At 49.6% G+C, this 26213-nt stretch overlaps 10 protein-coding genes across 11 annotated transcripts; 5 read left to right on the top strand and 5 right to left on the bottom strand.

The window, feature by feature from the left end:
* Positions 1-16: 16 nt before the first annotated feature.
* Positions 17-1505, top strand: FOXG_19992 (uncharacterized protein). 2 transcript variants are annotated; one of them, XM_018400255.1, is made up of 3 exons: positions 17-584; positions 635-789; positions 847-1505. In XM_018400255.1, exons 2-3 carry the CDS (start codon positions 735-737, stop codon positions 1026-1028), a joined length of 237 nt encoding a protein of 78 aa, XP_018246173.1. In that variant the 5' UTR covers positions 17-584; positions 635-734; the 3' UTR covers positions 1029-1505. The 2 variants fall into 2 exon arrangements, with proteins under 2 accessions (XP_018246173.1, XP_018246172.1); XM_018400254.1 differs by having other exon boundaries at positions 325-584; positions 635-1505.
* A 5-nt stretch (positions 1506-1510) lies between these two features.
* On the bottom strand, positions 1511-2239 carry FOXG_09122 (uncharacterized protein; the record flags this gene model as incomplete). Its single annotated transcript, XM_018388159.1, has 1 exon — positions 1511-2239. The coding sequence occupies one exon, from the start codon at positions 2237-2239 to the stop codon at positions 1511-1513; it is 729 nt and encodes a 242-aa protein (XP_018246171.1).
* A 40-nt stretch (positions 2240-2279) lies between these two features.
* Positions 2280-4685, bottom strand: FOXG_09121 (uncharacterized protein; the record flags this gene model as incomplete). Its single annotated transcript, XM_018388158.1, has 1 exon — positions 2280-4685. One exon carries the CDS (start codon positions 4683-4685, stop codon positions 2280-2282), a length of 2406 nt encoding a protein of 801 aa, XP_018246170.1.
* Positions 4686-7217: 2532 nt separating this feature from the next.
* On the top strand, positions 7218-13125 carry FOXG_09120 (uncharacterized protein). Its single transcript, XM_018388157.1, has 3 exons — positions 7218-7888; positions 7941-11484; positions 11533-13125. The coding sequence occupies exons 1-3, from the start codon at positions 7598-7600 to the stop codon at positions 12552-12554; spliced, it is 4857 nt and encodes a 1618-aa protein (XP_018246168.1). The 5' UTR covers positions 7218-7597; the 3' UTR covers positions 12555-13125.
* Positions 12657-12933, bottom strand: FOXG_19991 (uncharacterized protein; the record flags this gene model as incomplete). Its single annotated transcript, XM_018400253.1, has 2 exons — positions 12657-12819; positions 12914-12933. The coding sequence occupies 2 exons, from the start codon at positions 12931-12933 to the stop codon at positions 12657-12659; spliced, it is 183 nt and encodes a 60-aa protein (XP_018246169.1).
* A 91-nt stretch (positions 13126-13216) lies between the features above and the next one.
* On the bottom strand, positions 13217-14482 carry FOXG_09119 (CMGC protein kinase; the record flags this gene model as incomplete). Its single annotated transcript, XM_018388156.1, has 4 exons — positions 13217-13252; positions 13307-14239; positions 14292-14370; positions 14418-14482. The coding sequence occupies 4 exons, from the start codon at positions 14480-14482 to the stop codon at positions 13217-13219; spliced, it is 1113 nt and encodes a 370-aa protein (XP_018246167.1).
* A 473-nt stretch (positions 14483-14955) lies between these two features.
* Positions 14956-20662, top strand: FOXG_09118 (uncharacterized protein). The gene is made up of 6 exons (XM_018388155.1): positions 14956-15488; positions 15599-15691; positions 15783-15868; positions 15920-16635; positions 16683-17726; positions 17776-20662. Exons 1-6 carry the CDS (start codon positions 15450-15452, stop codon positions 18471-18473), a joined length of 2676 nt encoding a protein of 891 aa, XP_018246166.1. The 5' UTR covers positions 14956-15449; the 3' UTR covers positions 18474-20662.
* FOXG_09117 (uncharacterized protein) lies at positions 18711-20712 on the bottom strand. Its single transcript, XM_018388154.1, has 2 exons — positions 20375-20712; positions 18711-20326 (listed from the first exon to the last, which is right to left on the bottom strand). Exons 1-2 carry the CDS (start codon positions 20393-20395, stop codon positions 18866-18868), a joined length of 1482 nt encoding a protein of 493 aa, XP_018246165.1. The 5' UTR covers positions 20396-20712; the 3' UTR covers positions 18711-18865.
* A 735-nt stretch (positions 20713-21447) lies between these two features.
* Positions 21448-24100, top strand: FOXG_09116 (mitotic spindle assembly checkpoint protein MAD1). The gene is made up of 2 exons (XM_018388153.1): positions 21448-21606; positions 21680-24100. The coding sequence occupies exons 1-2, from the start codon at positions 21484-21486 to the stop codon at positions 23855-23857; spliced, it is 2301 nt and encodes a 766-aa protein (XP_018246164.1). The 5' UTR covers positions 21448-21483; the 3' UTR covers positions 23858-24100.
* A 560-nt stretch (positions 24101-24660) lies between these two features.
* FOXG_09115 (uncharacterized protein) lies at positions 24661-25859 on the top strand (the record flags this gene model as incomplete). The annotated part of the gene is made up of 2 exons (XM_018388152.1): positions 24661-25660; positions 25855-25859. The coding sequence occupies 2 exons, from the start codon at positions 24661-24663 to the stop codon at positions 25857-25859; spliced, it is 1005 nt and encodes a 334-aa protein (XP_018246163.1).
* Positions 25860-26213: the final 354 nt, after the last annotated feature.

The raw sequence follows: 26213 nt of genomic DNA, 5'->3' as shown, positions 1-26213 counted from the left end.
CGGAGAATGCCACATGCATTTGATGTAACTCCAAACCTCAATTTCTCTCTTTACCCAGGCAGATCAACCTGTAGAAACAATGCCGAATAAAGACAGGTGCATATTCAATGATACAACCCAAGAATACTTATAAATCACAGTGGTATATCTGTGAAGCACTACATTGATCGCTTATCACCGCATTGATTGTTATTATCACAGCATTATATCCACCATCACACGACTCCCCAAATCCCGAGGTCCGATTTCGTCCATCATGGAGAGTGCAAACTCTAAAAGCCCGAGATAATCACGCCTCAGCGTCACTTTATGTATCAGGCCATTCAATTCGCCACATCCAATCATCTACATCCGTATCCCCAATCATCAACGCTTGGGTCCAATCAGTCACCAAATGAATGCTAGGAATCACGCTTGTAGGGGTCGAGCTGAAGAGGGGGTTCTCTTATGATATAATTATGCTTCCGGGAAGAAAACGTGTATAAATATGACAACGAGGTCCTGATTCAAAGGAAGCTGCAAGTAAGAAAGTTAAACTTGACTACCATAACTTGAGCTATCAATTGACTTTATTGTTATTGAGGGTAAGTGCGCTGAAGGTTTGGGATATAAGACATACTGATTGAAGCTACAGCAACTCACATACCAACAAACCTCTATATCAACATTCACCTCATCGTCATCACAACATCAAACCTACAACCCAATTCTTCAATATAATACCATCGTTCACAATGGACCGCCAACCAACAGCAATCTCAACATCCCACACAACCCCTCCCTCAGAAGGTACACAGCACAGCTACACGCTTCCAATTCTGCACAAGCTGACTTCGTCATCTGCAGCTCCAACTTCTCCATCCGCCCAAGCCGGCGCCGACCGATGCATGCGCCACACGAATAGCTGGACGCCCTCGATCCAGCGACGACAGAGCTGGAGTCCAGAGGAGCAGAAGCATGAGATGCATATGAACAAGATTGGGCAGGTCGCTACAGGTCCTGGATTTACAGAGCGAGAGGGCTCTTAGATCAATAATGACAAAATAAGGACAAAAGGGAAATTGTAATTGTACGGAACGATTAATGGAATGGGCATGGAAAACACAAGGATGCAAAAAGGTCACGGACATTGTACACTACAGATTGGCTACCAAGAGGAACAGCCCAAGAATGAACACGATTGCTTAATAACTTATAATAAACGAATGTCATTGTAATCGTGGCTATCGAATGTTGCAAATTGATGTGCCGAGGTATCTTGACTCCGTAGCTCCGTGTTATCATGCTCCGCTGAATGCGTCCCACATGTAAACTTCCAACAAAGAAAACAGGCTATCATATCATAAACGCTGGGGATGGCTGAGACATCCTCAAGCCCAATCGCTGCAATCCCAATACCAAACTCCAAAGAAATCCCCCACCATATTCCTCAAAAGTGAACCTTTGCAAAACTCCCATCCTTCAACATATAAGGCAGTGTCGTTCGAGCCAATTCCGTATCCCGTATCCTCTAGTTCTGCGGCTTCACATCAGAATTCCTAATACTTGAAGACTTCGTCAAAAAGGCCACCGCATAGACAGAACCTGCAACTACACCAGTTCCCACCAGAATCTTGCGCCCAATGCTTCTCTTCTTGGTCGACTTCTTCGTCTTAGAATTCGTCCATCGCCGAGCTGAGAACCGCTTAGATCTTTTGCAATGACTGTCAGTCCAAATCCTGTAAATGCTGTCAGAGGTGGGAGAGTTTCCACCCTGACTAACCATTTCATCGGCTGACTGCATTTTGCGAAAGATCAACATCTGCCCGCTGCCCGACACTACTTCGTAGCCTTCCTCCTGAAGTGATTTGAAGTAAGGTAGAAACTTGGCAGGGTCCACCAGCTTGACAAGAGCATCAGGAATAGGCATTGGCCTGTCACTAGCGCCGACTGCGGAATTGGCTTCGGCCACGCTCATCACCCTCGAAACTGGGTCAAAAGCGACAATTTTGTATGAGGCCATGTTGGGCATCTCTGATGTCTTTGTCGTAGACTCTTTAGCTTCAGGTGTGTAATGTTTCTCCATGATAGGCATCGTTGGGCGCCCACACTCTTCGGAATAACTTGTCTGCAGACCCTGAGGCTCGTGCGAATACAGATCCTTAATTCTCTTGGCCGCATAGCGATCTAGTGCCGTTTTTAATCTTGTGTCATCCACAGGAAAGCTCTCGTCCATAGATCCGGGCTCGACATCTTCCATAGAACTTGAGCTTTCTTTCACGGATGATGTTCCTGAAATGTTATTGGGGAAGCAGTACCGACTTGGACGATGAATTGTCCCTGCTCCAGGACCTGGCAAAATCCTCAGGGAAAGTCTCGTACATAGTTTCCCCGTAAGTTCGGGAAGCATGTGCCGTCTTGACCTGTTGACCTTTGTTGCCAGACAGATCTTGGTTCTTGGCTCGTTCACTACTTTCTTGAGCTCTGCGAAGGACCGCAGCTCGGATGACATCGGCACTTTCAGGGCTGGAAGTGTCCATATTAGTTTCCGTAGAGCCGGGAGAAGACCTGTTCGGGGATCGAGAATAAGTATATAATGCTGAATCCGGGGAATCTTGGGAACCTGCCTTGGAATCGAACTCTCGGAGGCCGCGGGCGACTTCATCCAGAGGGACCGACATCTTGCCGGTGGGTTCGTTGGGACGAACTCCTGTGTACTTGCGTAGGTCCTGGAAGACCTTGGAGGCGTCCTCGGGCTGAACAGGATAGCCCTGAGCCTGGGAAGCAAAGTCCGAGTGCCTGTAACTGCCAAGATCTGTGTAATTCTTGCTCAACACCTCAGGATGCACCGCCTGAATGATATCGTCAAAGCCAGCTGATGGATACTTGTGTAGATCCCTGTACTGCTTTGATGCTACTTCCGGGTGAACACGCTCCGTCTGGGGGTCGCCGTTCTCGAAAGAGTTATACGCACCCAAATCGGTATACTTCTTCGAAGCAATTTCGGGGTGGATACGTGGTGCTGGGTCATCCGCATTCTCGAATTTGCGGTAGGCGGGGAGATCATTGTACACCTTGGAAGCCTCTTCGGGATGTACTCGCTCGACAGGCGGTGACAAGTCACGAGCAGCGTACTTATGAACGTCTGTGTAACGCTTTGACTTCTCCTCTGCCGTCAGGGGTCGCAAGCCATCAGGCTCATTCCACTTAAAGACACCACCGTATAAATGAAGGTCGTCATAGTTCTTGGACAACTCCTCTGGGGTAGGCTCTCTGAGACCATCGGGCTCGTTCCAGTGGTATGGACCATACTTGTGAAGGTCATCATACTTGCTTGCAAAGTCCTCGACGGGAGCATCGACCTTCGGGGCTAAGGGCTTGCCTCGCATAGTGCGATCCATCTGCGCCTTCTCATGGGCCTTCAAAACCGACTTACTGGCTTCAAAAGGATCTGCGTAATGATCCAGATCCTTGTACTGCTTGGATTCCTCCTCGGGTGTCAGACGACGCAGACCGTCGGGCTCATTCCATGCAACTGGCCCATACATATGAAGGTCTTTGTAGTTCTTGGAAAGCTCCTCTGGCGTGGGCTCGCGCAGGCCATCGGGCTCATTCCAATACACACCCTTGTTGTACATATGCAGATCGTCGTAGTTCTTGGACAGTTCCTCAGCAGACTGTGGTCTTTTGCCATCAGGCTCGTTGTGGTAAACGGGCTTGTACTGATCCAAATCATCATAGACCTTGGATTTCTCTTCAGCGGTCAATTGACGTTTGACTAGAGGGTCGTCCAGGTTCGCAGAGGAGTACTTGTCAAGATCTTTGTACTGCTTGGAATCCTCTTCGGCCGTAGTAGGTCGCTTTCCATCAGGCTCATTGTACTTGACAGGGCCATATTTGTCCAAATCATCGTATTCGGTAAACTTCTCTTGAGACCTCTCATCTATTACTGGTTCATACTTGTCAAGATCGTCGTACTTAGGTTGATCTGGCTGGCTAGTCTCAGTGTCGATGGTAGGCTTGTACTTGTCCAAGTCGTTATACTTGGGAGTCGAGTCGGCCTCTACAGACACATCAACGAAGTCAGTCGGCTTGTAGTCTCGCTGGGCATCGTATCGAGCTTCTGTTCCGGCCGTTGTAGACTTTGACACCCGGCGGTTTGTTATAGGATCAATGAAAGTAGCATCTTGTCCGTGAACAGCAGAGAAGAGAGTATCTTTCGAGCTTTCCGCACTTGCACTTGCGCGGCTGAAGTGGTGAGCATTGGTCAAAGTAGCCTTGCGAATGTTGGCCTTGCTATCGCTTCGAAACAAGTGCTCAATAGCACTTCGCTCCACATCTTCGATATTCGCTCCTGGTCGGATACCAAATAAGTCACCCGCCCAGGCCGCTACTTGATCAATGGTAGTAAACTTTGAAGGATCGACAGATCGATTGAAGCCTTTTGCATCCTTCTTGGCAGAAGCTTTGGACTTGGTGTCCCAAGAAATGCTGCGACCCAACGATGTAGGTTGCTGGAACCTGACTGAACCACGTCGACGTCCATTACGGAACTCAGAAGAGGTCGAAGATGACACGGCGGGGGAATAGTGTCTGCATTGCTCGCATTTCGATTGTAACGAAACGGTAGAACGTAGAACATTCGCTGTGCCAGTGCGAGACTGAACAAGTCGTTCACTTGTCCAGATGCGTGTTGCCGCTAGCATGGTGTAGTAGAGCTATGGATGACCTAGAAGAGATGGTTAATGTCAGTACTGTGTAAGTGAGTCAATCTTGGAACACGTGCTAGTTGCGAATGCCAGACATGTTGCAGATGCTATAAACTTACGTATACAAGTAAGGATGATTGAGGGCGAGCACCCAGGTAACAAGCCCGGGGCTGCTATTGGAACAGTTCAAAAGGCACGGTACGTGATGTAAGGCTGGAAACCGAAGCCGTTGGTTCTGGAAGTGAGACAGTAGTGACTAACACGGTGAGAATGTATTGAACGCGAGCGTAAAATTCTGTAAACTGAATGTGAATAATGTGAAACTGGAGAATGAAGAGAAAAGATGACGAGCTACATGAGGGGAACCCAAGACCTTAAAACACACTGGATGGACGGAACGGAAACGACGAACGACGAACGACGACACGCGATGGGGCCTTGTCTGGTCAGGGACGGCCTGCGGTTCAATAAAGACCGCCCGGGGGAAGGCACTAAATGAAGTGGGGACCCTGTAAAGTTGGGGGAGTGGAGAGGACATGGCCTAAGAAAAAGAGGGGACATGAAGAGAAACAGCCAGTGTAAGGCGAGATACAACTGGATTGATGATTGTGAAAGAGCTAGAGCTAGAGGAGGGGCTTGTTTGGTGACGCTGTGAAACTGTAGCACGACTGACAGTTGTGACTCGTGTTGAAGGCCTCTTGTGTCTTCTTACTCCGTGCATTGTATCCAGATTCACTCAGAGACTTCAGCCCACAACCCGGTTGAAGGTAGAGCTTACCAAGCGCCGCAAGCGTGTCTCAACTTGCTGACGGTTTAAGGCATTGCTCTGTCTTAGACACCTTAGGCAGTAAAGTACAGTATTCAGGCCATACAGCCGTTGTAACGAACCGTGACTACAGAAGCCAGACCCACTGCTCGTCGTCCATTTGCGGGGAAGACACCATCACCCCGAAGCGGCAAGTGGACGCTGTTCCCGCCCCGCCTGTCCGTGAACCAGCCGTTGACGTCAAGCTCGCAGGGCCCAGAGCCTCTGCCTGGGGAATTAATGATGGGCATATCTGCTTACACAGCCGCTTTCTCTTGGCCGAAAGATCTTGTGAAACAATATGGCGTAAGGACAGAGTGGCTTACTTGATTCCAGACCAACATGCAACTATCGTGACCTCCATAAACAGACATTCCGCCCATCATCAAGCGGCCGCTCAAAGTTGTTAATGGTGCGGCTCACGCGAGGTGGCAGGGATGGTCGAGGTGGGCTTATCTGGTCTTTGCTAGGGTCTTGGTGGCTCTGAACCCCTAAGACATTCGATTTGAGGACAAACGCAAGCAGACCAGGATTCGATGCGACATTATTGAACCGGAAAATAGCGAAGGATATCAACAAATGCGGCTCTCTCGACTCAACTCAAAAGTCTTGTTGCTATCGTGACGCCGGCCTCGACGGTCTCGGCTGAATTTAACATTTAGCAGACTGCTGAGGCTATGGGTTCTGTTTGTTTAGTGGTTGATTTAATGGCGCATATCGCGGCGATTAAACGACTCAATCCTACCTGGCGTGCCGCAACCAATCGTAAGACGACAGGGGCTTTTGTTGTCTGAAACCAAGGGATGGATTGCTCTCACATGCTTGCATGCAGTGGCGATCCATTGCAACCTGAATTACAGGTCACCAATCAGCAAACCAAGGCCACCAGCATTCTTTGCTTTCTTTTTGCGAGACACAAGACATGCAACGGCAAGTTGTTCATGCTCTGGTAGAGTTCTGCCATTGACAGTTGCAAACCTTGAGCCTGTATTAATGCTCTGCTTATCTTTAAAGTGATTGGTATCACGAGCTGATAAGTCACATCTGTGCCTCTGTGAATCGATAGTGTATTTCATGCTGTAAGTCGACGGTTTGAGAAGTGATTACAGGGGTTCCGTAAGCTGATTGGCACACTGTGTGAGCCGCAGCACTCCGTTCATTGTTAGTAAACCGATGGCTCTCAATGGTTCCTACAGCGGGCGCTTAATGAAGGAACTACCATGAAAGATCTAATGCCATAAGAGAATCTCAAAATTATTCTTACCTTACGTATGATCGCTTCACCTAAGAAAAGGTAAAAGCAGACTCTTGAAGTGACTTGAGACAAAATGATAAGTATTTCTATGGTTGGTCTCAGGTCTAGGTTAGCTGGACATCGTGAAGAAAAATCGGAACTACTTTCTATTGGTAGAGCACTTGCAATCTCAAGCTTTTCCTACGTATAATCTTTAATCGAAGTTGAGATGAAAGTTATTCTATATTCCCCGTAGAGTAAGTGGCAGCTAGAGTTCATAAAGGAATTATATGCAAGCCTTTCACAGATATTTCGCGTTGGAAACTCACTTGCAATACCCATTTGTCATTGACCAGGCTGAGAAGATCGGCGTGAGTCAAGACGGCCAGGGCTCGGTGTGAGAGTCTTCTGACGAATGAAGAAACTTGAAAGCAACAATTTTAATTACAGATATTAAAAACCTCTAACTTCTCTTTCTAAGATACCATATCATCTCTCAACTCATTAACTTTGCCATTATCCATCGTCTTCCTCTGTCGTGAGTGAGGCTCATACAGTGGATAGCCCGACCCGCTCACCTTCATGAAATCGACCACGCCCGAAGGTGCCAAAAAGGTCTAGTCTAAAGACACGCCAAGCTACACTGAGTTTGCCTCAGTCTTTTTGTCACCTGGATTAAAGGCCCTAAGTTTAGCCACGGTCCGTGCTACGTGACATCATTGCCTCACCACCAAATTTGATATCATCATCAGACTTGGAAGCCTCGACCGATTTAGAGTACAACCGATCATCAGCCGAGCGGCACCTATCACCTTTTGATTCAGCTTCACGTCGATATCCTCACCTGGTCATCACCAAACCATCACAGTCATGAAGCGGTCTCAAGGGAAACCGACCGGCCGTGGTTTTGAAGGACCCCGCTCCGGTTTCTCGGGCTTCGGAGGCTTTGGCACCGCCGCCTCCGGGACTTCCTTGTCGTACCTCGCCGAGCCTCCTTCATTTGCTGCTGTCTCGGATCCGAATGTTGTTGTGTCGCTCAAGAACATTCTGAAGAAGGATAGCACCACCAAGGCTAAAGCGCTCGAGGAGCTACTAGCTTATGTACAGGCTCATCCATTTGACAAGGATGGCGGGGTTGAAGAGGGCATCCTCGACGTTTGGGTGAGTTATCATTTGACAGTTCTTGAATATTACCACTTACCAATATGAATAGGTCCAAATATATCCTCGCACATCTATAGACAACTCACGTCGCGTGCGTGAACTGACGCATAACCTTCAGTTTGAGCTCATGAAATCAGCCCGCAAGCGTTTTGAACGTCATCTGCCAAAGATCGTCGGCGCATGGCTTGCCGGCCTGTATGACCGCGACCGCGTTGTTGCCAGGGCTGCTAGTGACGGTCTAACCTCGTTTCTTAACACCCCTGAAAAGGTCCTTGCGTTTTGGACCAAATGTCAGGGCCAGATCCTTGACTATGCCATTGATGCTATTCAAGAAACACAAGATACGCTGAGCGATGAACGATCAACGACGGCGGAGGATGCCGAGGCAAAGTATTACCGAGTCGTTACTGCTAGCTTGTCACTTGTCTTGAGTTTACTACAAAAGGTCGAGCCAAGTAGCCTGGAGAAGTTGCAATCTCGATACGATGACTATTTTGCGGAGGAAAACGTTTGGAAGACCATTACTTTCAATGACTCGTCGGTCAGGAAGACAGTGTGTCAACTGCTGTTCGCTTCCATCGACCGGAAGTTGCCGTATGCCGATGATACGAAGGTCAAGCAAGCCTTCATTACAGGAGGTCTAAAGACCAACCAAGCTGGCTCGGCGCTCGAATATGTGCGAGCGTTGACAAAAATGACACAAACATATCCCGATGTTTGGACATCGGCGAAGACATCGAGCGGTCCAAAGTCTCCCCTTGGCAGGCTGCAGGCATTCGTCGCCAAGGGATCTCAAGGGAGCCCACCCAAGTTCTGGGAGTACTTAGATCAACTACTGATGGTTCTGCCATCGGATTTGATCACACCCGAGGTCGCTTCCCAATTTTTGACTTCTCTCAAGTCTGGTATCACACATCGCGATGAACCTCGAACGAACACTTCCTATGCATGGAAGTGCTTCATCGACACAGCCAAACGACTGCTGAAAAACCTACCCGCCGACGATCAACTACCATTTGTGCAAGAACATCTCTTCCCTCTTATCGAGCAGTTCTTGTTCTCGGTATCAGAAAAGACGGTACCTATACCACTTGGTCCAAACGCGATTTCCGTCCTGGTCGAAGCTTACATCGCCACTGTCCAAGCGTCACCGTCAGTGGTGTCTGCATCCAAGGAGGAATGGGACCGCCTCGCCAGTGTCTTCTGCGCAAAGATCTCCGGATCGCTGCCCGAGGTTTCGCGAGAGTATCAACAATCTCAAGAAAAGATCTCAGAGGAAGGTCGACGGTGGTTCGGCCTGGTGGGCCAGATTGAGGAGAAGATAGCTGACCTCGAAGAAGACGTGCAAGACCATACAGCTCAGCCCTCTCTCAAGGCCATTTCTCAGAGTATCGCACTGCTGGAGAACCGGAACTTGAAGCCATTTGGCGCAGCTCGAATCATCGAATATGCATTGAGTATGGCACCTCGCTTATTCGACGGCGATGGAGCTGCAAAGCTCTCGACGTTTTTCACTACTTTGGCTCGTGATGATGCCGCGAAAGCTGTTACTTCACCCTCTTCCAGGTACCTTCTCTCTTCGCTTCACCTTTTCGGCTCTGTGTCGACTCAATTCGCACCTATCTGGAACTCTTGGGTTGAGGCTGTCCTCGATCTACCATCAGAGGCTACTCGTGATGTTGCCCTTGCCTCCTTGATCTCCAACGACAGAGGAGCTGTTCTCGCAAAAGGCAATATGGACTTGCAAAAGCACATTATTGGCCAGGCTGCTCTTTTAGCGGTCGGTGGTAGCAATGATTGGGAATTGTTGGAAGCTGCTGTCACATATCAGACTCTTACCGACAGCAATTACCGAGAGCTTGTTCAAGCTCTTGTCGAAATCCTTGAGAAGGAACCTGGGAAGACGGAATCAACCCTCCAAGCCTTGGAGATTGCTGCCAAGGGTCGACCAGAGCTGTTTTCCCGCGATGAACGCGTTCACACAACATTGGTAGCTCTGCTTCTCGGTCTATCTGAGCTTGAGGATTCCACTATTTCTTCAAAGGCGACTGCCATCCGCACTCTTCTAGATACTCACACTGATGGAAAACTACCTGTTATAGCTGTCGTTCAAGCCAACCTCGAGCGAGCGGGAACGCAGTCTCTAGATATCAACACGTTGGTGTCGCAAGCATACAACGCGGCTTCGAGTGACATTCCATCTGAAGAGCTCTTCCCTAGCACCAACGTGTGGATGAAGGAGCTTGCGCCCTTCTTGGAATTGTCCGTCAATCCGGCTCTGTCAATTACCAACAGTATCGGTGGTGCTGCTGCATTGGTAAAGGCAGCTCCTCGATCTACCAATCTAAGAATTTATCGGGACAGAAAGGGACGTGCCATTCCTACAAGAATGGCCCTCTACGTGTCTCAGCTTTCGGAGAAGCTTCCACTGTCTCAACTTCCCAAGCCTTTCCAGCTTGAGCTGTTGTATCTTCAATGTCTGACTGTGCAGCTCATCTCCGATCAAATCACCTGCATGGAGGAGAACCGATTGTGGCAAACCCTGAAGCATGCTGAAGCGAGCGCACAGGCCGAGGAGTTCGTTTCCAAGACACGTGGGATCTTAAATCAGTTGGCTGCTGATGCTAGTGCCTGGAGCGACTCGGAAGAGAAGCCGATCATCCAAGACCTCATTGATCTGTTGACCCAACACTCGCAAGAGCTGACGCCCAGAGGGCTATACAGTGCACGTGCGCTCAGTGAGCTTGTCCAATTCCTGGCTGAGGCACATGGAGCATCATCCAGTTTCGAAGACGCTCTTCTGAAGCCTGATGTTCTCAAGATTGACCCTACCACCGTCCTGCCGGCCTCGGCTATCATTGCTGGGTTTGGTGAGACTCTGCAGCCCTCCAAGATTGCTAGCAACTTCTGCAATAAGGTTGTGAGTGAGATCGCAGGAGCCAAGGCAGATAGTGACAAGACGTTGATGACTCTTGTTCTTCTGTCGCAATGTGCTCAGATTTACGAGGCGGGTGAAATGCCCGTGGCTAACAACCGAATCGTTTTTGCCGTCCGTCAAATCACCTCTTGGCTGGACGAACCTGAGAGCCTGAGCCCAGCCCTTTGTGCGGAGATTTGTCGAGCATTGAACAAACTGCTACCTTGTATGAAGGACGTTTACGGATCTTACTGGGAAAAGACCATCGAGTTTTGCATATCGCTGTGGAACCGTGCCCACGAGTTCGAGTTGAACGAGGCTCTTCCCTTCATTCACTCTTCACTCAGGTTATTCAAGACCATTGAGTCTTTGCAAGAGCCTAACGATGATCTTGAAGATGCCCTTAAGGAGTACGCCAGTGCCAAGCCTAGGGCGTTGATTGAACTGTTGCGACTTCCTCGGGATACTCGCTCCCAGCCACTTGAGATTGTGGATGCCATGCTTTGCCGAGAGGTCCAGAAGATTTCTCTGCGACATGTGCCTGATCTGTCTGATATCTTTGGCTTGGTGGCGTCGGAATCGCGGGACATCCAGACAGCTGCGTTTAACCTGCTTCACCAGGCTCTTCCTGAACAGCAACAGCAGAAGTCCATTGATGCTTTGCTGGAAAAGACAGGTATGTGTAACGGTCTACCCCATGAAGACCAAGAACTGATAGTCACAGATGCCCGACTCCCTGACGAACTCCTCTCACTTCTTCTTGACGCCCCCACGCTTGAGAAGTACTCAGACGAAATGCTCGCCGAATTTCCCTCTCCTATCCGCTCATATCTCCTATCCTGGAAGCTCGTCTTTGATGCCTACTCGACATCATCATTCAAGATCCGAAACGACTTTACCGACAACCTTAAGCAAGATAACTGTGTAGGGCCACTGCTAGACTTCATGTTTGACGTGCTAGGTCACTCAGCTGCTCATCCATTGAAGCTAGAAAAGGTTAACCTCACTTCAGAGCACATCCAAGACTACGATGTGAAGTTGGCAGAGTCGGAGCCCGAGGAGAAGAACATGCAGTGGCTATTGGTTCATCTCTTCTATCTTCTTCACAAGTACACCCCTGGCTTGTTCCGTGCTTGGTACATCGACTGTCGCTCGAAGCAGACGCGCATCGCTGTTGAGTCGTGGACAACCAAGTACTTCTCACCCATCATCGTCACAGATGTCCTAGATGAAGTCCAAAAGTGGGCTGATAGCCAGGAGCCTCCTGCTATGGACGAGAAAGAACTTGTTGTACGTGTTGCTAGATCCTCGAGAGAAATCATAGCTGGCTATGAAGTTGATGAGGATCAAGCGGCAATTGCCATCAAGATCCCTCAAAATTACCCCATCGAAAACGTCTCTGTCCAGAGCCTCAACCGTGTCGCTGTCAATGAGAAGAAGTGGCAGAGTTGGATCATGACGACACAGGGTGTCATCACCTTCTCCAACGGCAACATCATCGATGGTCTACAAGTCTTCAAGCGAAACATCCTCGGTGCGCTCAAGGGCCAGAGCGAGTGTGCTATTTGCTACAGCATTATCTCGACTGACAAGCGAATGCCTGATAAGCGATGCACCACTTGCAAGAACTTATTCCATAGGACGTGTTTGTACAAGTGGTTCCAGAGCAGTAACCAGAATACTTGCCCACTGTGTCGAAACCCAATTGACTATCTGGGTTCGGATACGAAGAGACGGCAGGGTTAGGAGGAGCACCACTGGGTAGTATAGTATAGAAGATAGAATAAAAAAGTTTTGCATTAGCATCCAATACCATGTTCCGGTAGAGAGATTGGGTCAATGGCGCGTCTACAGCTTGGCACCACCCTCCTCGTTGTCCTCGCTCTCTTCAACAAGCCTCGCACCACCGTCCTCCATATTCTCCACAAATCCGCTCTGCTTGTCGTCCTTCTTGTCAGAGTTTCCGTTCTTTTCGGAGCTTCCAGCATTGTCATTGCCAGTATTGTCGCGCCTAGGAGGGTTCTTGAACTTGTCGACCTCGGAGGGGATGAACTTGTTGTTATCTGCTTGGGGTTAGGGATGTTGGAGAGAAGGACATGGAGTACGTGCCTTCGGGGGCGCCCATTGTGTCTGTTTGGAGTATTTTTGAAGCGTAATTGGAGCGTGTATTTATTTACTGTGTGTTATAAGTGTTGGTCTATTTGTGTAAGCGTTTTGGGATGCGTTGGATTCTTGTTTGTAGCGTGTGGTGAATTGATGAGATTGATCGACGAGACAGGAGTTTCGGTCGGGTTATATAGATTAAACGAGGGAAAGAGTATAACATTGGCAATGAATTTGACGGTGAGTTGTTCATTATTCGTATGCAATGCCAGTGCTTCAGCGATATGATGCTCTGCCAACTGACCTCAGGGGTACACGGCCAAGGCTTTGTGAGCAAGAGCCTGGGACCTTGATTAGTGATGCAACTAGGGCAAGTAAGGTGAATAAGAACTGACCTGATCAGCAGTAAGTCGCTGACTATCGTAGCGAAGGAGCGATGACACGAGGTCGATGAAGTCGGGGTCTGCATTGGGAAGAAGGTCTTCCCAAGGACGAGCGGGGAAGACAGTCCAGAGCTCGAAAGGTGCGACCTTGAATTGTTTTGCCTCGGGCCATGTCTCAGGCGTGGGCGTACCAATAGTCTTGAAGACGCTGAGAATAAGACCGAGCTGATTGCCATCTTCATGGACCGCTCGAGACTCGAATATAGGGGTTGGAGGATCGCGGAGTGCTTCTGAAAGCATGACGCCTATTCCCCACATATCAACCTCTGTTCCGTAGGATTTATGTCCGAAGAGGACTTCTATTGCGCGGTAAGGGCCTGTTCCAATATCGAGGATTTTATCGTCTGCTGGTTCTGACTGGGTTGATAGCTCGGGATGCCATGCTGTGCCAAAGTCGGAGAGATATGCTGGGCCAGTTGGAGATGAGAGGAGGATTGCGGACGGTTTGATGTCACGATGGATGATGCCTTGTGCGTGTATATCCTTCAAAGCGTGCAGAACATCTCGGAAGATAGACCGGACAGCATTGAGCGGTAAAGGACCATTGGCGAGAAGGTCTGCCAAAGTATACGGCATGAACGGAAAGACCAGAACAAATCTCTGCTCCTGATCTCGAAACGTTTCGAGGAGAGGAATACACGGTTCTCTCAACCCCTTTAGAATCTTGGCCTCCCTCTGCGGATTATGCGGCTCAATATCCTGATAAGTCACAATGACTTTAAGCGCCTTATCACCAGAACGAAAGACCTCTGAAGTCACACCATCGGACACAGGCCGGCAATTCCCATACGGCCCAATGCGTATCCCAGAGTCACCCTCCTCTTCCTCCTGAGGGGGCGGAGGTGTTGGTGTCGAGGTTGGCTGACAGGCGAGATTGTACTCGTCCTAGGCCATGTCAGCGGATCCGCGAGTTCTGGACCGCTGAAATTCGGCGCACCTGAGTAGAAGCGATTTGGTAGGCGGCCTGTTCTATGGCGATGGCCTCACTCATGCTAGTTGTAGCAAGGGAGGCTTGTCTACGTATGTGAGTTAGTATTTGTACGTTACACATTAGGCTACTTACATTTTTTGAATCGTCTCATAGCGCTGAGACATAGTCAACGCAGCTTTCCATTCCGGTAGTTCCATTGTTTGCAGGGCTGTTTAGATACTGTAGATGACAGGTCAAATAATATCTAGAAAGTCAATTGCTGTCAAAAGATTATAGCACAACAGATAAATTTCCCCGCCTGATGGTAAGAACAGCAAAGATCAGCCTTTGTTACTGGGATGTCTCAGGTTTGAGCATCTGGTTTCTGGTGGAAAAACAGATGGAGAACAGGCCCGCTCTTTCATAAAGCAGAAACAAGGCCAAGATGACGAGGAGCAGGGGGTATAATAGTTATGCAATGCCTGTCAAGTCAGAACAGATCTAGATATTGCTTCAGTGTACGGAGTATAAGATACTTGAATATAAAGCTTCATCTGGGTTGATATTATGTGAGTACCGAGACGACCTTATGCTATGAGGTCATGTCGTGGCCTCGTGACTCTAACTTAATTTGTTAGGGAACTTCTCGAAGGGCTCTAGAGAAAATTAACCAACCACCAAACGTTTTGCCCATTAACTTAGCTCCACCGTCTCCAAACTAAGCTACCCCAGCCCAAGCCCAAACCTGACTTTGCCAGCCCTGTCTTGTTTCGCTCACTTTCAGTGCCAGCCTCTCTCTAGGTCAGGCCTTTTAGCCGTTGTCGTCCCAGCCAAGGCATTAAGTTACTCTTCTGTCTTCTTTCCAACCTCGCGTCCCGTCCATCCTCGGTTGCATTGCATTGCATTGGATCTACGCATTCTGCGGCAATAATACTCACTTACTCCTCAGAATCCGACTCTTCCGATAATAACACAATCATCTGATCTACTACGGATACTCCTTTGTTACGTAGCTCATCATCGCATACGAACTCAGCTTGTCTACCTCCGAATCTCGACCGACCCCTCTCGCTCAACCAAGACCGCCATGCGCATCACGTCCTCGAGCGATTAATCCTATAATTAATTCACCACTCCCTCATCCGCATCTATACATAATTACAGTAATCCTTTGCGCTGCCCATCATGGAGGATATGGCCAGGGCCGAGTATCCCGCCATGCTGGTGAGCTTAATCCCCTCGACCTCCAATTCTATCGCCACGGGCGACAATGGAGGCAAAAGTCAATACAATACCAGGCTGAACTTTGGCTGACTCTTTTGCGCTATGAATAGGCAACTCTTCAGCCCAGCCAGGCGGTGCAGACTCTTACCGAACGAATGAAGCGCATGTCCCGCGTCAACACCGAAATTGCCGACTGGCTCCAGGTACGACAATCCGCAAACCGCCAATGGCTACGCAACGACATGGCATCATGCTGCGAGCCTCGTCGACATCCCGCTAATCAATTCTACACAGGAGCGCCGTCGCGTGGAGGATCAGTACGTGCAGGGCCTCAAGAAGCTTGCTACCTTCAAGGTTCCCAATTCTCAGTCTGAGCTAGGGTAAACATCCCTCCTGAGGCTTTTGTATCGCAATCACTCACAGAACTGCAGTGTGTTCCAAGCGCCGTGGAATAGGATCATCGACTCGACGGAAAACATCGCCCACTCGCATCATCAGCTTGCCGATCGCATCGAGAGAGATATCGAGCATCCGCTGCGCAATTTTGCCAACCGCAAAGATGTCCAGAACATGAACACCATGTCCAGCAACCTAACGACTATGGCTAAGGACCTCGAAGAGTCCCAGAATCAGGTCGATAAGCTCACCAAGAAAGGAGGCCGTGCAAACACTTCAAAGGTCGATGCAGCTTCTTCCAAGCTCGAATCTGCTACAGGACAGTGGGAATCGCAGGCACCCTTTATCTTCGAATCTCTTCAGGCCCTCGACGAGTCGCGAGTGAACAACCTGCGTGATCTTCTCACACAGTACCAGACCCACGAATCCGATTCAGCTGGACGTGTGCAGGAGAATGCTATGGAGACTCTTGCTCTGATGCTCGAAATCGACACGGAAAAGGAGATTCAGTCATTCGTTCACAGGGCTACGGCTGGCAAGGCGAAGCTTCCTACAAGGACATCAACACGGCAGTCGTCTTTCGCAGGCACAACTCCTTCGACACCAGTTCCTCCAAGCACTGCTGATAGCACCAATTTGCCTGCTCCAAGCGCTCACACATCGTCTCCTGCGCCTGTTCCAGCTCCCGCCTCTTCCCACGCAGGCGATGATGATATCAGCGAAAACAACTCGGTTCCACAAGAGAAGCCAGGTAAGTACATTGGGAACATTCAATGACTATTTGCTAACAGCTTCTAGGTGGTAAATTGCGCCGCCTCGGTACCATGTTCGGTGGACGCAGGAGACAGAGCATGCACGCCGGTTTCGGCCAACTCTCTCCCGGAAAGCTAGGCCCCAGCTTCGGACGATTGGGAACCAGTCACAGCCAAAATGACCGCGGTGTCTCCCCTCGAGGCTCCTCCAACAACCTCGCAGAGCACCACCGATTGTCCTCTCTAGCAGAAACTCCCGATGTGCCCAAGCTACCCAATAGCGAGACTGACTCACCCAGGCCCGATGCCTCGCATGAGAACACGAACGGAGTGTCGCACAACGAAAATCTGCTCGACAGCCCGATCCCACAAACGGCTGGGGGTACAGTCAACGGTAACCATGAACCCGATCTGTCAGATGTCCAGCCTCCTCCTGGTCCTCCGCCGTCGCACAAGCAGGAGAACCAAACACCCGCGCCGCAACAGCTTGCAACCAAGGATGCTGAAGGATTTACCGTTCCACCACCAATGAACGACCCTATCTCTGAGGCTCAGCGTGAAGCTAAGGAATCTGGCGAAGACCCTGACCAGCTTCTCAAGGTCAACATTCAACAGACACCTGTGGAGGACGAAGATCCAGAAGCCAAAATGGCTGCTCTTTCTAGCGTCGCCAACAGTCTCAAGCTTGGGCCGGCCACTCGTCGTAGTGGTACGGTGAGAGGACGTCGTGACGTGCGCCATACTATGTATGTGCCACCGCCCAACCTCCCTGAGAGCGGTACAGATTCGTCCCTGAGCGTTAGGCCAACATCTCCATCTTTCGCACAATCCCTTTCCAAGGGCAGTGCAGTTGCAGCCTTGGCATCTGAGGCTAGCATTGCTGGTACTTCAGATACGCAGTCTGTGCGGTCAGGCAACTCATTGGGTGGCCTGAACCACCCTCAGCATGCGCATATGACTGCTCCAGGACTGAACACGTCCATCATTGAGAGTGTTTCTGCTACATTTGAAGATGGTGCCGTCAAGTCTACAACTATTACTGGCGAGGTTGCATTCGTCAACAACCCCAGTGACTCTGGTGATGCGAAGAGTAAGCAACCCCCAATATCACAATAATTGCACCAACTAACACATATCAGGCTACGAGACTATCCGCATTAACAACTTTTCGGCCCTTGAGCGCATCGGACCGAACCGCATTTTTGTGCAGAACTCATCTCCTGACCATAACGATCAGTTCAACCTCGACGTATCTCACCTCACCAAGAGCGCAACCGCATTCTCATACCGAGTATTTTCCGAGGACTCCGAAACCCCTACGCTGGGCGAGCATGCTCCTCTCTCCCTCAAACCCGCATGGAAGCCCCAAGGAGACAAACTCGGCCTCTTGCTTCAGTACCAGCTCAACCCATCCTCAAAGCTCACCGCCCCAGTAACACTACACAACGTTGTCATCGTCGCGACCTACGAAGGCAAATCCAGCGGCGCCCAAACAAAGCCCGTAGGAACACACCTCAAGGACAAACACCTTGTGTACTGGCGCATCGGCGATCTCACCCTCAACACCGAACCTCACAAGATCGTCTGCCGCATCATCGGCGCAGAAGGTGCAGAGCCTAAACCTGGCCACATCGAAGCACGCTGGGAACTCACGGCCACAGGCGATCAAGTCATCGGCAGCGGTATCTCCATCTCCAGACTCGACGAGGGCAAGGGTAAAGGCAAAGATGTCTCCGAGGACGATCCCTTCGCAGACGACACCGCTAGCACAGAACACAAGTGGGTTGACGTACCTATCTCGAGAAAGCTCGTCAGCGGTAAATATGAAGGACGGTAGTGGGTAGTGTTGAATAATTTTCACGTGCATGGATAGAAAAGACAAGATATCTGCCATATCTTGGCGGCGCATTGAATAGCGAGCGTATGGGGCTAGTTCCTGGGGTGAACTTTTCACTCTTCTTCATTTTGTTACCCATCTTCATCTTTTTCTTTAGTATAATTTTCTCTTTGTATGCGTATTTGTATGTTAAAAACCACACCTAGGGAGGAACAGAAAGTAGGCTTATATGTATGGAGCTGAAAGAAACAGAACCATGATGAATCATAAAAAAGGACAATATGTCCAGAGTCTTTTTGCTACTTGGCTGCCTCTATACTAATTTCTTTTTGTCCTTATACTCCAAAACCGTGGGACATAAAAGGTGACATGCTTTTAATATACAGAAATGATCACGCCTTTTTGCTCTTTTTACTATCTTGATCCTTCTTATACTTTGAATACTTCTCCCCCAGATAACGCCACGTTCTCGAGAATCCGCCCATCAATAAGCCCTTGATACTTTGTACGGTACTTGGCCAATTGACCGTTTGCTTAATGACGATACGCACCGTTTCGTTAAGTTTCTGGGCGTCGTCTGTGGCGATGCGGCGCTCAAATTCGCCTCCTTGCATCTTTTTAACGGCACCGCATTCTTCATCCGTTGAAGCCTTCATGAGCTCGTTGAACTCTCCGCGGGGAATACCGAAACGTCTTTGGTACTGGAAGTATAGACGTGATCGGAAGGTCTGGGGGAGTCGTCTGACCATGTTACCGCGGCGAACGGGGTCCATGTCTTGTTGGAGTTTGTTGCCCGCTTCGGGGTTCATGATCCAGTCTGTGTCGTCGATGCGGCAAGCGCCTGTGAAGTCGACATTTGGAAGGGTCTTGACAAGGGGGGCGTAGAGACGACGGAAGTGAATGATGTTGTTGTCGACAATGTTTGTGACTTTGCTCTTGTTCTCTGTTGGGAGAGCCATTCGTGGATCACCTAGATAGCTCAGACCTGCGATGGTGCTGTAGAGTTCAGCTTCTGTGAACTGTGGTGGGAGGAGAAGAAGAGCTGTTCGAACAGCGGCGATGAGGTTATGTTGGTTGGCGAGTCGGACACGAGGATGGTCGCGGAGAATCTTGACGGGCTTTTGAAGACGACCAGCGAGGTATAGACTATCCCATGAAGAAAGGTCGCGAACGAGGTTATCGATACTTGTGACGCCGTACTTGATGAGCATACCGTTGACCTCGACGTATGGATTGAAGTAAACGCCAGCACCCCAGTTCTGCACACGCGATACAACACCCGAGCCTAGCGAAGCCAGTCCCGAATAATGATTCCTATGTTGCTTCATATTGATCGAATGCCAATGCTCAACATGCGATACACCAAAGATAAAGTCCAGCACTTTCGGCGATCCCTTCTGCGACTTTATAAGCGCCTCCGGTGGATTCGGATGCACAGCGCGAAAGTCCGATTCCGAAATACTAGCCTGCGAAGGGCTCTGCGGAAAGACACCAGAACCGTAGGCAAAGCAGTACATTATCGGCGCATTAAACTGCCGCAGCATAAGGCGCAGAGCTTCCTTGAGCTCATAGTTGATGATCATATGTTGGTTCGCGCCGAAGAGTCGATGTGGCAGGTCAGCGAAGGACTTGATGGGTGTGTCGAGGTCTTCCCATTCGCTGCTGAAGACATTGAGTTTACTGCTTGGTGTTGAGGACGCGCTGCTTGCGATGGATTCGTCGGAGCTTGAGCTTGAGCTTGAGCTTGAGGTGGGGGGTTTCGTTGAGTTGGAGTAGCATCGTGTGTATTGTGTTGGAGGGATTTGTCGTAGGTGGGAGGATCGGAGGTATATGGCACGGGTGGTCACGGAGGACTGAAGATATTAGAGGACGGCGGAGAGGTAGGGGGATATAGAGCTTACCCGGAGGCCAATTGAGGCCATCGTTGAAGATGTGAGTTCTCGGCAGGTGATGTGAGAGGTTGAGTTCAAGGTTGAAGGCTTGAGAGGTTGTAAGAAATGATGTTACAGCTGAAGCTCTCGGTGCCAAGGTCGTTAGCTGCCGCGGAAGCTTCGGTTGCATTCACCCAAGAACAAGAAGAGCTACAAACAAGCGCAAGCAAAAAGGAACGAATAAAACCGTCGTCATTCAAGAATCGACGTCAGTGGAGCTCGGTTTTGTAAGCGGATGGATCGCAAACTCGACTTCGGTGATCGTCGGGTCTGAAGCTTGACTCAAGGGAAAAGAAAGGGAGTGGGTCATGAGGAATGTGGGATGGCCAATCGGGAGAGGCTCTAGAAACGGGGGCAGGGGTCCATCTTTATCAGGTACGGAAGACGTCACTGGGATGATATCGACTTGGCAAGCTTGGAGAGAGGATGGTTTGCAAGGATGCGTCATTATGGGGGGAGTGATTGGAGAGTTTTTCAGGGGTTTTAGGATGTGTTTGGCCTGAATTTGGCTTGGGATTGGTCCATTGGTTTGTGTAAAACTCAAAGAGCTATTGTTATGGCGAAATGCGAGTCAACTTACAAGCAGAACAGACGCAACGACAATAGGACAATTGTTGACCAACCCTAATTGTTGCAACAATAACAGTTGGTCAACAAGCTATTAATTGCATGACGGAGACTTACCTGAGAATTCTCAACGTTAAACTAGCCTGCCGTTACACGCCCCCAGAGTTCAAGAAGCTTCGCGGAGCTTGACGCAGAGCTTCTTCCAGCATACCCTACACATTGGCTCAAAAAGTCTTGGGCAAGTCTCTAGGCCCAAACGCTCTCAGTATAAGAGTAACTCATCACACTATACAAATATTTAATTCACCTCCCTTCCAAAGCTTATATAACTCTTCTAAGATAATAATATTCTCATGCCGCATCTCTCTTATATCGTCTTGAAGCCCACTCTTTGAACGCAAGGACCAGTTGGGTCACGTGATGACGCAAGCTACCGTGGTGATCGCAAACAAACCATCTCCAGACCGCAACCTTTCATTTAATCAAGCAACTCAACCCACAAAACTCGGAAAATGCGCTCCTATACGCCCAACGATAAAGATGGGCGTGGGAGCCGGCGAAGCTCTGTTAATGCCAGATTCCGAGCCAGCACGTCTACTATAGACAGACCTCAGACATCTCTACGACAGTCCAGGGTAAGTCAACACAAAACAAAACAAACATTCCCGAGCTCGAACACAAGTTTCTGATCGCGAACCTTGGCTGCAGATTTCCTCTTTCCGCGCCAGTACACAGCCTACATACAATCTGTTCACGGGCGAATCAAATATTCCTCGACCTCAATCTAGGCAAAGCCACGTCGCCGAGTCTGTCCGCCCCGGTTCGCGCGAAAGTCATAAGGAGAACATGGCGCCCCCGGACGCGGACGAGTACGAGAAGTACAGGCGAGAGATCGAGTCATTGAAAGCCGAGATCGGGACGCTGCAATATCGAATTCAGACTGCCGAGCAAGAGAAGGAGATTGCGACGTCGGAGCAAAGCAGCAAGTTGGAGCAAGCTCGACGGCGGGAGCAAGATGAAGCGCAGCACCGACAAGCGGCTGAGGCTGAACGCGAAAAAGCGGTAGCGCAAACAGAAACTCTTCGAAGAGAATTACAAGAAGTCAAGGACGCGATCGATGGCGATAAGAAGCAATTAGAGCGCAAGGCTCGTGAAGCAGAGGATGAGGCCCGCTTGCTGCAGGAACAGTTGGAGGACCTATCCACAGCGAAGGACGATGCCGCCCGAATTGCCGACCGAAAAGCCACAGACATGGAGATGCAGATTGCCGCGGCGCAAAAGACTATCCAAGAATTTGAGCAGGAGAGCGAACAGCGGGAGAATGCCCTACAACAAACACAAGCTCAATTGGCTGAGAAGGATGGAGTGATCGCGAATCTCGAGGCAGATGTGCTACGACTCAAAGCGCAAAGCGGCGATGCAGAGACGATGGAGATCATCAGACAGGAACTTACTGAACAAGTTCAGCATATCCGAAACCTCGAGGCGACGAATCGTGATCAGCTCTCCGAACTTAAGCACCTACGAGCGTTGAGCAAGGCAGTTGAAGTTGTCGAAGAAGAGAAGCGAACATTACAGCGAAAGCTTGAGTCGGCCGAATTGATTGAAGCAGAGCTTGCCGAGGCGCGTATCCAGCGACAACGACTGGAGGACGAGCGCTTGGCTTGGTCGGCGTATCTAAGAAACGCTGCCGAGACAGACGAGTCTGAGTTTGACTCGCCAGAGGCTGTGGCAAGGGCCCTTGTTGAAGAGCGCTTGACGAATGCATCATATGTTGAGAAGGTCGGGTCCCTCCAGGCTGAGATTACTGCTGCTCAGAACACGATCCAATCGCTTCGCGACGAGCAGGCTCAACTGAAGAATGAGGTCGAGAATGCGAAGACTGTGGCAAATGCTAGTAATGCCGATAAGGCCCGAATGCGACTGGAGCGCCAACGTGCCTTGGCCGTCAAGGAGGTCGAATACCTCCGCGCACAGCTCAAGACCTTCGATACCGAGGACGAGACACTTCAGCCAGAACAATTTGACCAGGCCCGCGTACAGCGCGTGCAAGAGCTGGAGGATCTTGTCGACAAGTATAAGATGGAAGTCCAGAACCTACACGCAGAGCTATCGTCAATCGAGCCCTCAGCACCAAGCACACCCCAACCCGCGACAGGAAGCAAGCGCTCAAGAGCGGAGGATGACAGTTCTCAAGAGCAACTCGGCCAACTCACGCGAAAGAAGCGTATGCTAGAGGAGCAATTGACCAAGTCGCAAAACAAGATTGCTTTGCTGGAGAAAGACTTGTCTACCAGCAAGGAACAACTCAAAGCTGCTAAGCAACAAACACAAACACGTGTTCTATCACTCAAGTCCAATCCCACATCAGACTTTGAAGCTATCAAGCGCTCCACCCTCGAAGCACTAAAGAAGGAGAACGAAGACCTCCTCGCAACCCTCCAATCCAAGAACGCCAACTCCTCCGTCCCTATGATCCCAACCTCCGTCCTCGCCGCAATGGAGCGCGAAATAACCGCCGCCAAGTCCGAAACCGCCTCCGCCGAGAAGCGCACGCGCCGCCTAAAAGAAGTCTGGGGCTCCAAATCCCAAGAGTTCAAAGAAGCCATCTTCTCCACGCTCGGGTGGACCGTGACGTTCATCCCCAACGGCAAAATGCGCGTCGAGAGCACGTTCTACCCCTCGCAGACAGACGAGCATGAGAATTCCATCGTGTTTGATGGCGAGCGCGGCACGATGAAGGTTGGCGGTGGACCGAGGAGTGATTTCGCGAGGAGGATTAATGATCAGATTGGGTTCTGGGTTAGGGAAAAGGGATGTATTCCTGGGTTTTTGGCGGCGCTGACGTTGGAGTTTTATGAGGAGCATACAAGGGCTTCGAAGTAGGATGGATGTGATGATAGTTAATACCCCTGTATATTTGTGTTCATAATGAAGTCAGTTGAGGATTGTATATAGGAGGCATGGCTGATGCCTTTCTGCAAATACATCCGTGGACTCCATGTATCTTAATGATATGGCCGCCCAGATCGGCTAAAGTGTTAACATAGAGCTTGTCAATCGTCACCCTGGGGCCTGGGCTTGTTTCCAAAATCTAGTTGCGCCTGGCCTATCAAACTTGACCTTGGTATTGTGAGTAACGCATCATATATCAACGGCGACTTGGTTGATGGCTCAGGGGTCATCTGGCCGACTTGGGTGCCTTGCCGGGGAATTAAGCTGTGTGCCATTCTTCTGCGTACCATACCCAGTTGGTCGCAAGGTAGGAACATCCAAGTGCAGCATGTTGTGAGTTACTTGGTCATTAGGGGGGAAAGACTTCGGACACTCTCGCTTCAGGTAGGTATGCAGCCCCCAGGGAGCAAGATGACTTGTAACATTAGATTGGGATACTAAAATCCACTGATCTAAATGGTTGGCAAGGTATCATAAACTTACCCAAGTATTTTCATATCTTAGGTAGGATGAAGGTCCTAAAGTTTCTTGCCTCCCCTAGCCTACCTGGTATGCACTCTATGGACTTGCAACTTCCTCTCACAGCAGTGCTTTCTCTCGTAATACTTGTCTAACCAAGGTACTCATGGAAAGGCATCTACCAGGCCAACTTGTACTCTACAAACTTTTGCTCTTCATCCATCGTCATCATCATCATCATCCATCAAGACTATACCGTATCATATCAAAACATCATGTGCGAGTTTAACGACGATGAGATATCAAAAGACCCCAACCCTTTCATCACCGTCCCTCCACCTTCAGGATCTTCAGGACCCCAAACCTCCATCACCGTCGACCTTACCCAAACGCCAGATTCGGCCGATGGTCGGAGACCAAAACGTACCACTGGCCAGAAACGTAAACGTGCCACTGTGACAGAAGAAGCAGAACAACTTGAGAATATTCCATCGGTTAAGCATGTTCAGGCTGATCACGACTCTATTCCGACTCCTTTTGAGACACCCTCGACTGTGGATGCGCGCCAAGATCCTGCCATCGATACTCCTGATGTTGCACCACCATCTCAACGCAGCAGTTCACCTCTTTCACCTCCACCATGGCTTTCAGACAAACCACAGCCTTCAACTTCACAACGGCGGCCTTCGACTCCACCACGGTTCTCAAGTCCACCACTACAAAGGTCTTCCCGGTGGGTTGGACACGACCAAGACATTCCCAGCCCGTCACATGAGCCAGCAAAAGTTTCGCCCCGTATAAACGGCCTCCGAGGACTTGGAGAAGCCCTCATGACAAACTTGGAAAAAACTCACGAAAGAGATCGTCACCAGTTGATTCAGCTAGTGCTAGCTAGTTCTCAAGGCGAGGAAAGTTGCTCGGCCGACAACTTATGCCTACACCGCAGGCAACTAATTGCTGCGATGGATGAGCCGTACTGGATAAAGATCAACTGGCCACAGATTGCTACGGGTGAAGGAGCTGACCGACCTGTAGAGCTTTACCATGTCATTTGCTGGGATGCAATGATAGACACAGAAGGACTCTTGCCAAAGAAGCTCTTCCCAAAGATGGTCGAAAATGAAAGTGGAGACTTCGAAAAGATTGGGCTCATGGCGAGACAGTGGCTGAAATACTCGGGCAATGTCTTTCCGGACAGAATGAGCCAGATTCTTGAGAGACTCAAGACTATTGTGAAGCCTGGAGAAGATATCGCTGAAGTTTGGCGACTCAAATGTAGGCGAGAACTGTGGCACGTAGCGGACAAAACTTGTAGTCTTTCGGCAATTCTCTTGATGGGAGATACTTATGTATAAGAAGTGATGGAGGGGGTTGGCTTTGATAGTAGGTAGTTATAATAGGATTATCAAGTTATTTGCATAAAAACTTCTGACTTTAAATCAACGTGCTGTAATAAACTAGTCTAATAGCTTGATAAGATATACTAAACTTACTAAACTCTTTTATTATTTAGAAAAGATATACTAAACTTACCTAAATCTTTTTATCATTTAGAAAAGAGGTCTTGAAGATTTCTTACAGTTAGACTGGGAAGCATTTCATCAAACTGGCTCAATGAGCTAAATCTTACTGATCAGGGTGCCCACTTGCACTTGTAGAACAAGACATCCTGTTGAGAAACATGATATTTACTACTACCTGCACCATTATGAGATCCTTCACCGGTCAACGATATCGGCCTCGCTCCGGTCTATCCCGAGCAGCCCCGGGATTCAATGCCATTCGATATGTTGTTCTCATTGGATGGTGGCATCTGAAACCGGAGCTT

Source organism: Fusarium oxysporum, chromosome 9, assembly GCF_000149955.1.
Source record: "Fusarium oxysporum f. sp. lycopersici 4287 chromosome 9, whole genome shotgun sequence".
Taxonomy (NCBI): domain Eukaryota; kingdom Fungi; phylum Ascomycota; class Sordariomycetes; order Hypocreales; family Nectriaceae; genus Fusarium; species Fusarium oxysporum.
The sequence above is the reverse complement of the archived record's forward strand: the minus strand, read 5'-3'. Positions and strand labels throughout refer to the sequence as shown.

What these genes read in the sequence shown, in the direction of transcription:
- FOXG_09120 (XM_018388157.1), top strand. Translation starts at nt 7,598, where the DNA reads ATGAAGCGGTCTCAAGGGAAACCGACCGGCCGTGGTTTTGAAGGACCC. An exon ending in AGGGCATCCTCGACGTTTGG is followed by an intron (nt 7,889 to 7,940) that starts GTGAGTTATCAT and finishes CAATATGAATAG; the next exon opens with GTCCAAATATATCCTCGCAC. An exon ending in TGCTTTGCTGGAAAAGACAG is followed by an intron (nt 11,485 to 11,532) that starts GTATGTGTAACG and finishes TGATAGTCACAG; the next exon opens with ATGCCCGACTCCCTGACGAA.
- FOXG_09116 (XM_018388153.1), top strand. Translation starts at nt 21,484, where the DNA reads ATGCGCTCCTATACGCCCAACGATAAAGATGGGCGTGGGAGCCGGCGA. An exon ending in CATCTCTACGACAGTCCAGG is followed by an intron (nt 21,607 to 21,679) that starts GTAAGTCAACAC and finishes CCTTGGCTGCAG; the next exon opens with ATTTCCTCTTTCCGCGCCAG.
- FOXG_09117 (XM_018388154.1), bottom strand. Translation starts at nt 20,395, where the DNA reads ATGGCCTCAATTGGCCTCCGG. An exon ending in TGGCCTCAATTGGCCTCCGG is followed by an intron (nt 20,327 to 20,374) that starts GTAAGCTCTATA and finishes TAATATCTTCAG; the next exon opens with TCCTCCGTGACCACCCGTGC.
- FOXG_19992 (XM_018400254.1), top strand. Translation starts at nt 735, where the DNA reads ATGGACCGCCAACCAACAGCAATCTCAACATCCCACACAACCCCTCCC.
- FOXG_09118 (XM_018388155.1), top strand. Translation starts at nt 15,450, where the DNA reads ATGGAGGATATGGCCAGGGCCGAGTATCCCGCCATGCTG. An exon ending in CCGAGTATCCCGCCATGCTG is followed by an intron (nt 15,489 to 15,598) that starts GTGAGCTTAATC and finishes CGCTATGAATAG; the next exon opens with GCAACTCTTCAGCCCAGCCA. An exon ending in AAATTGCCGACTGGCTCCAG is followed by an intron (nt 15,692 to 15,782) that starts GTACGACAATCC and finishes AATTCTACACAG; the next exon opens with GAGCGCCGTCGCGTGGAGGA.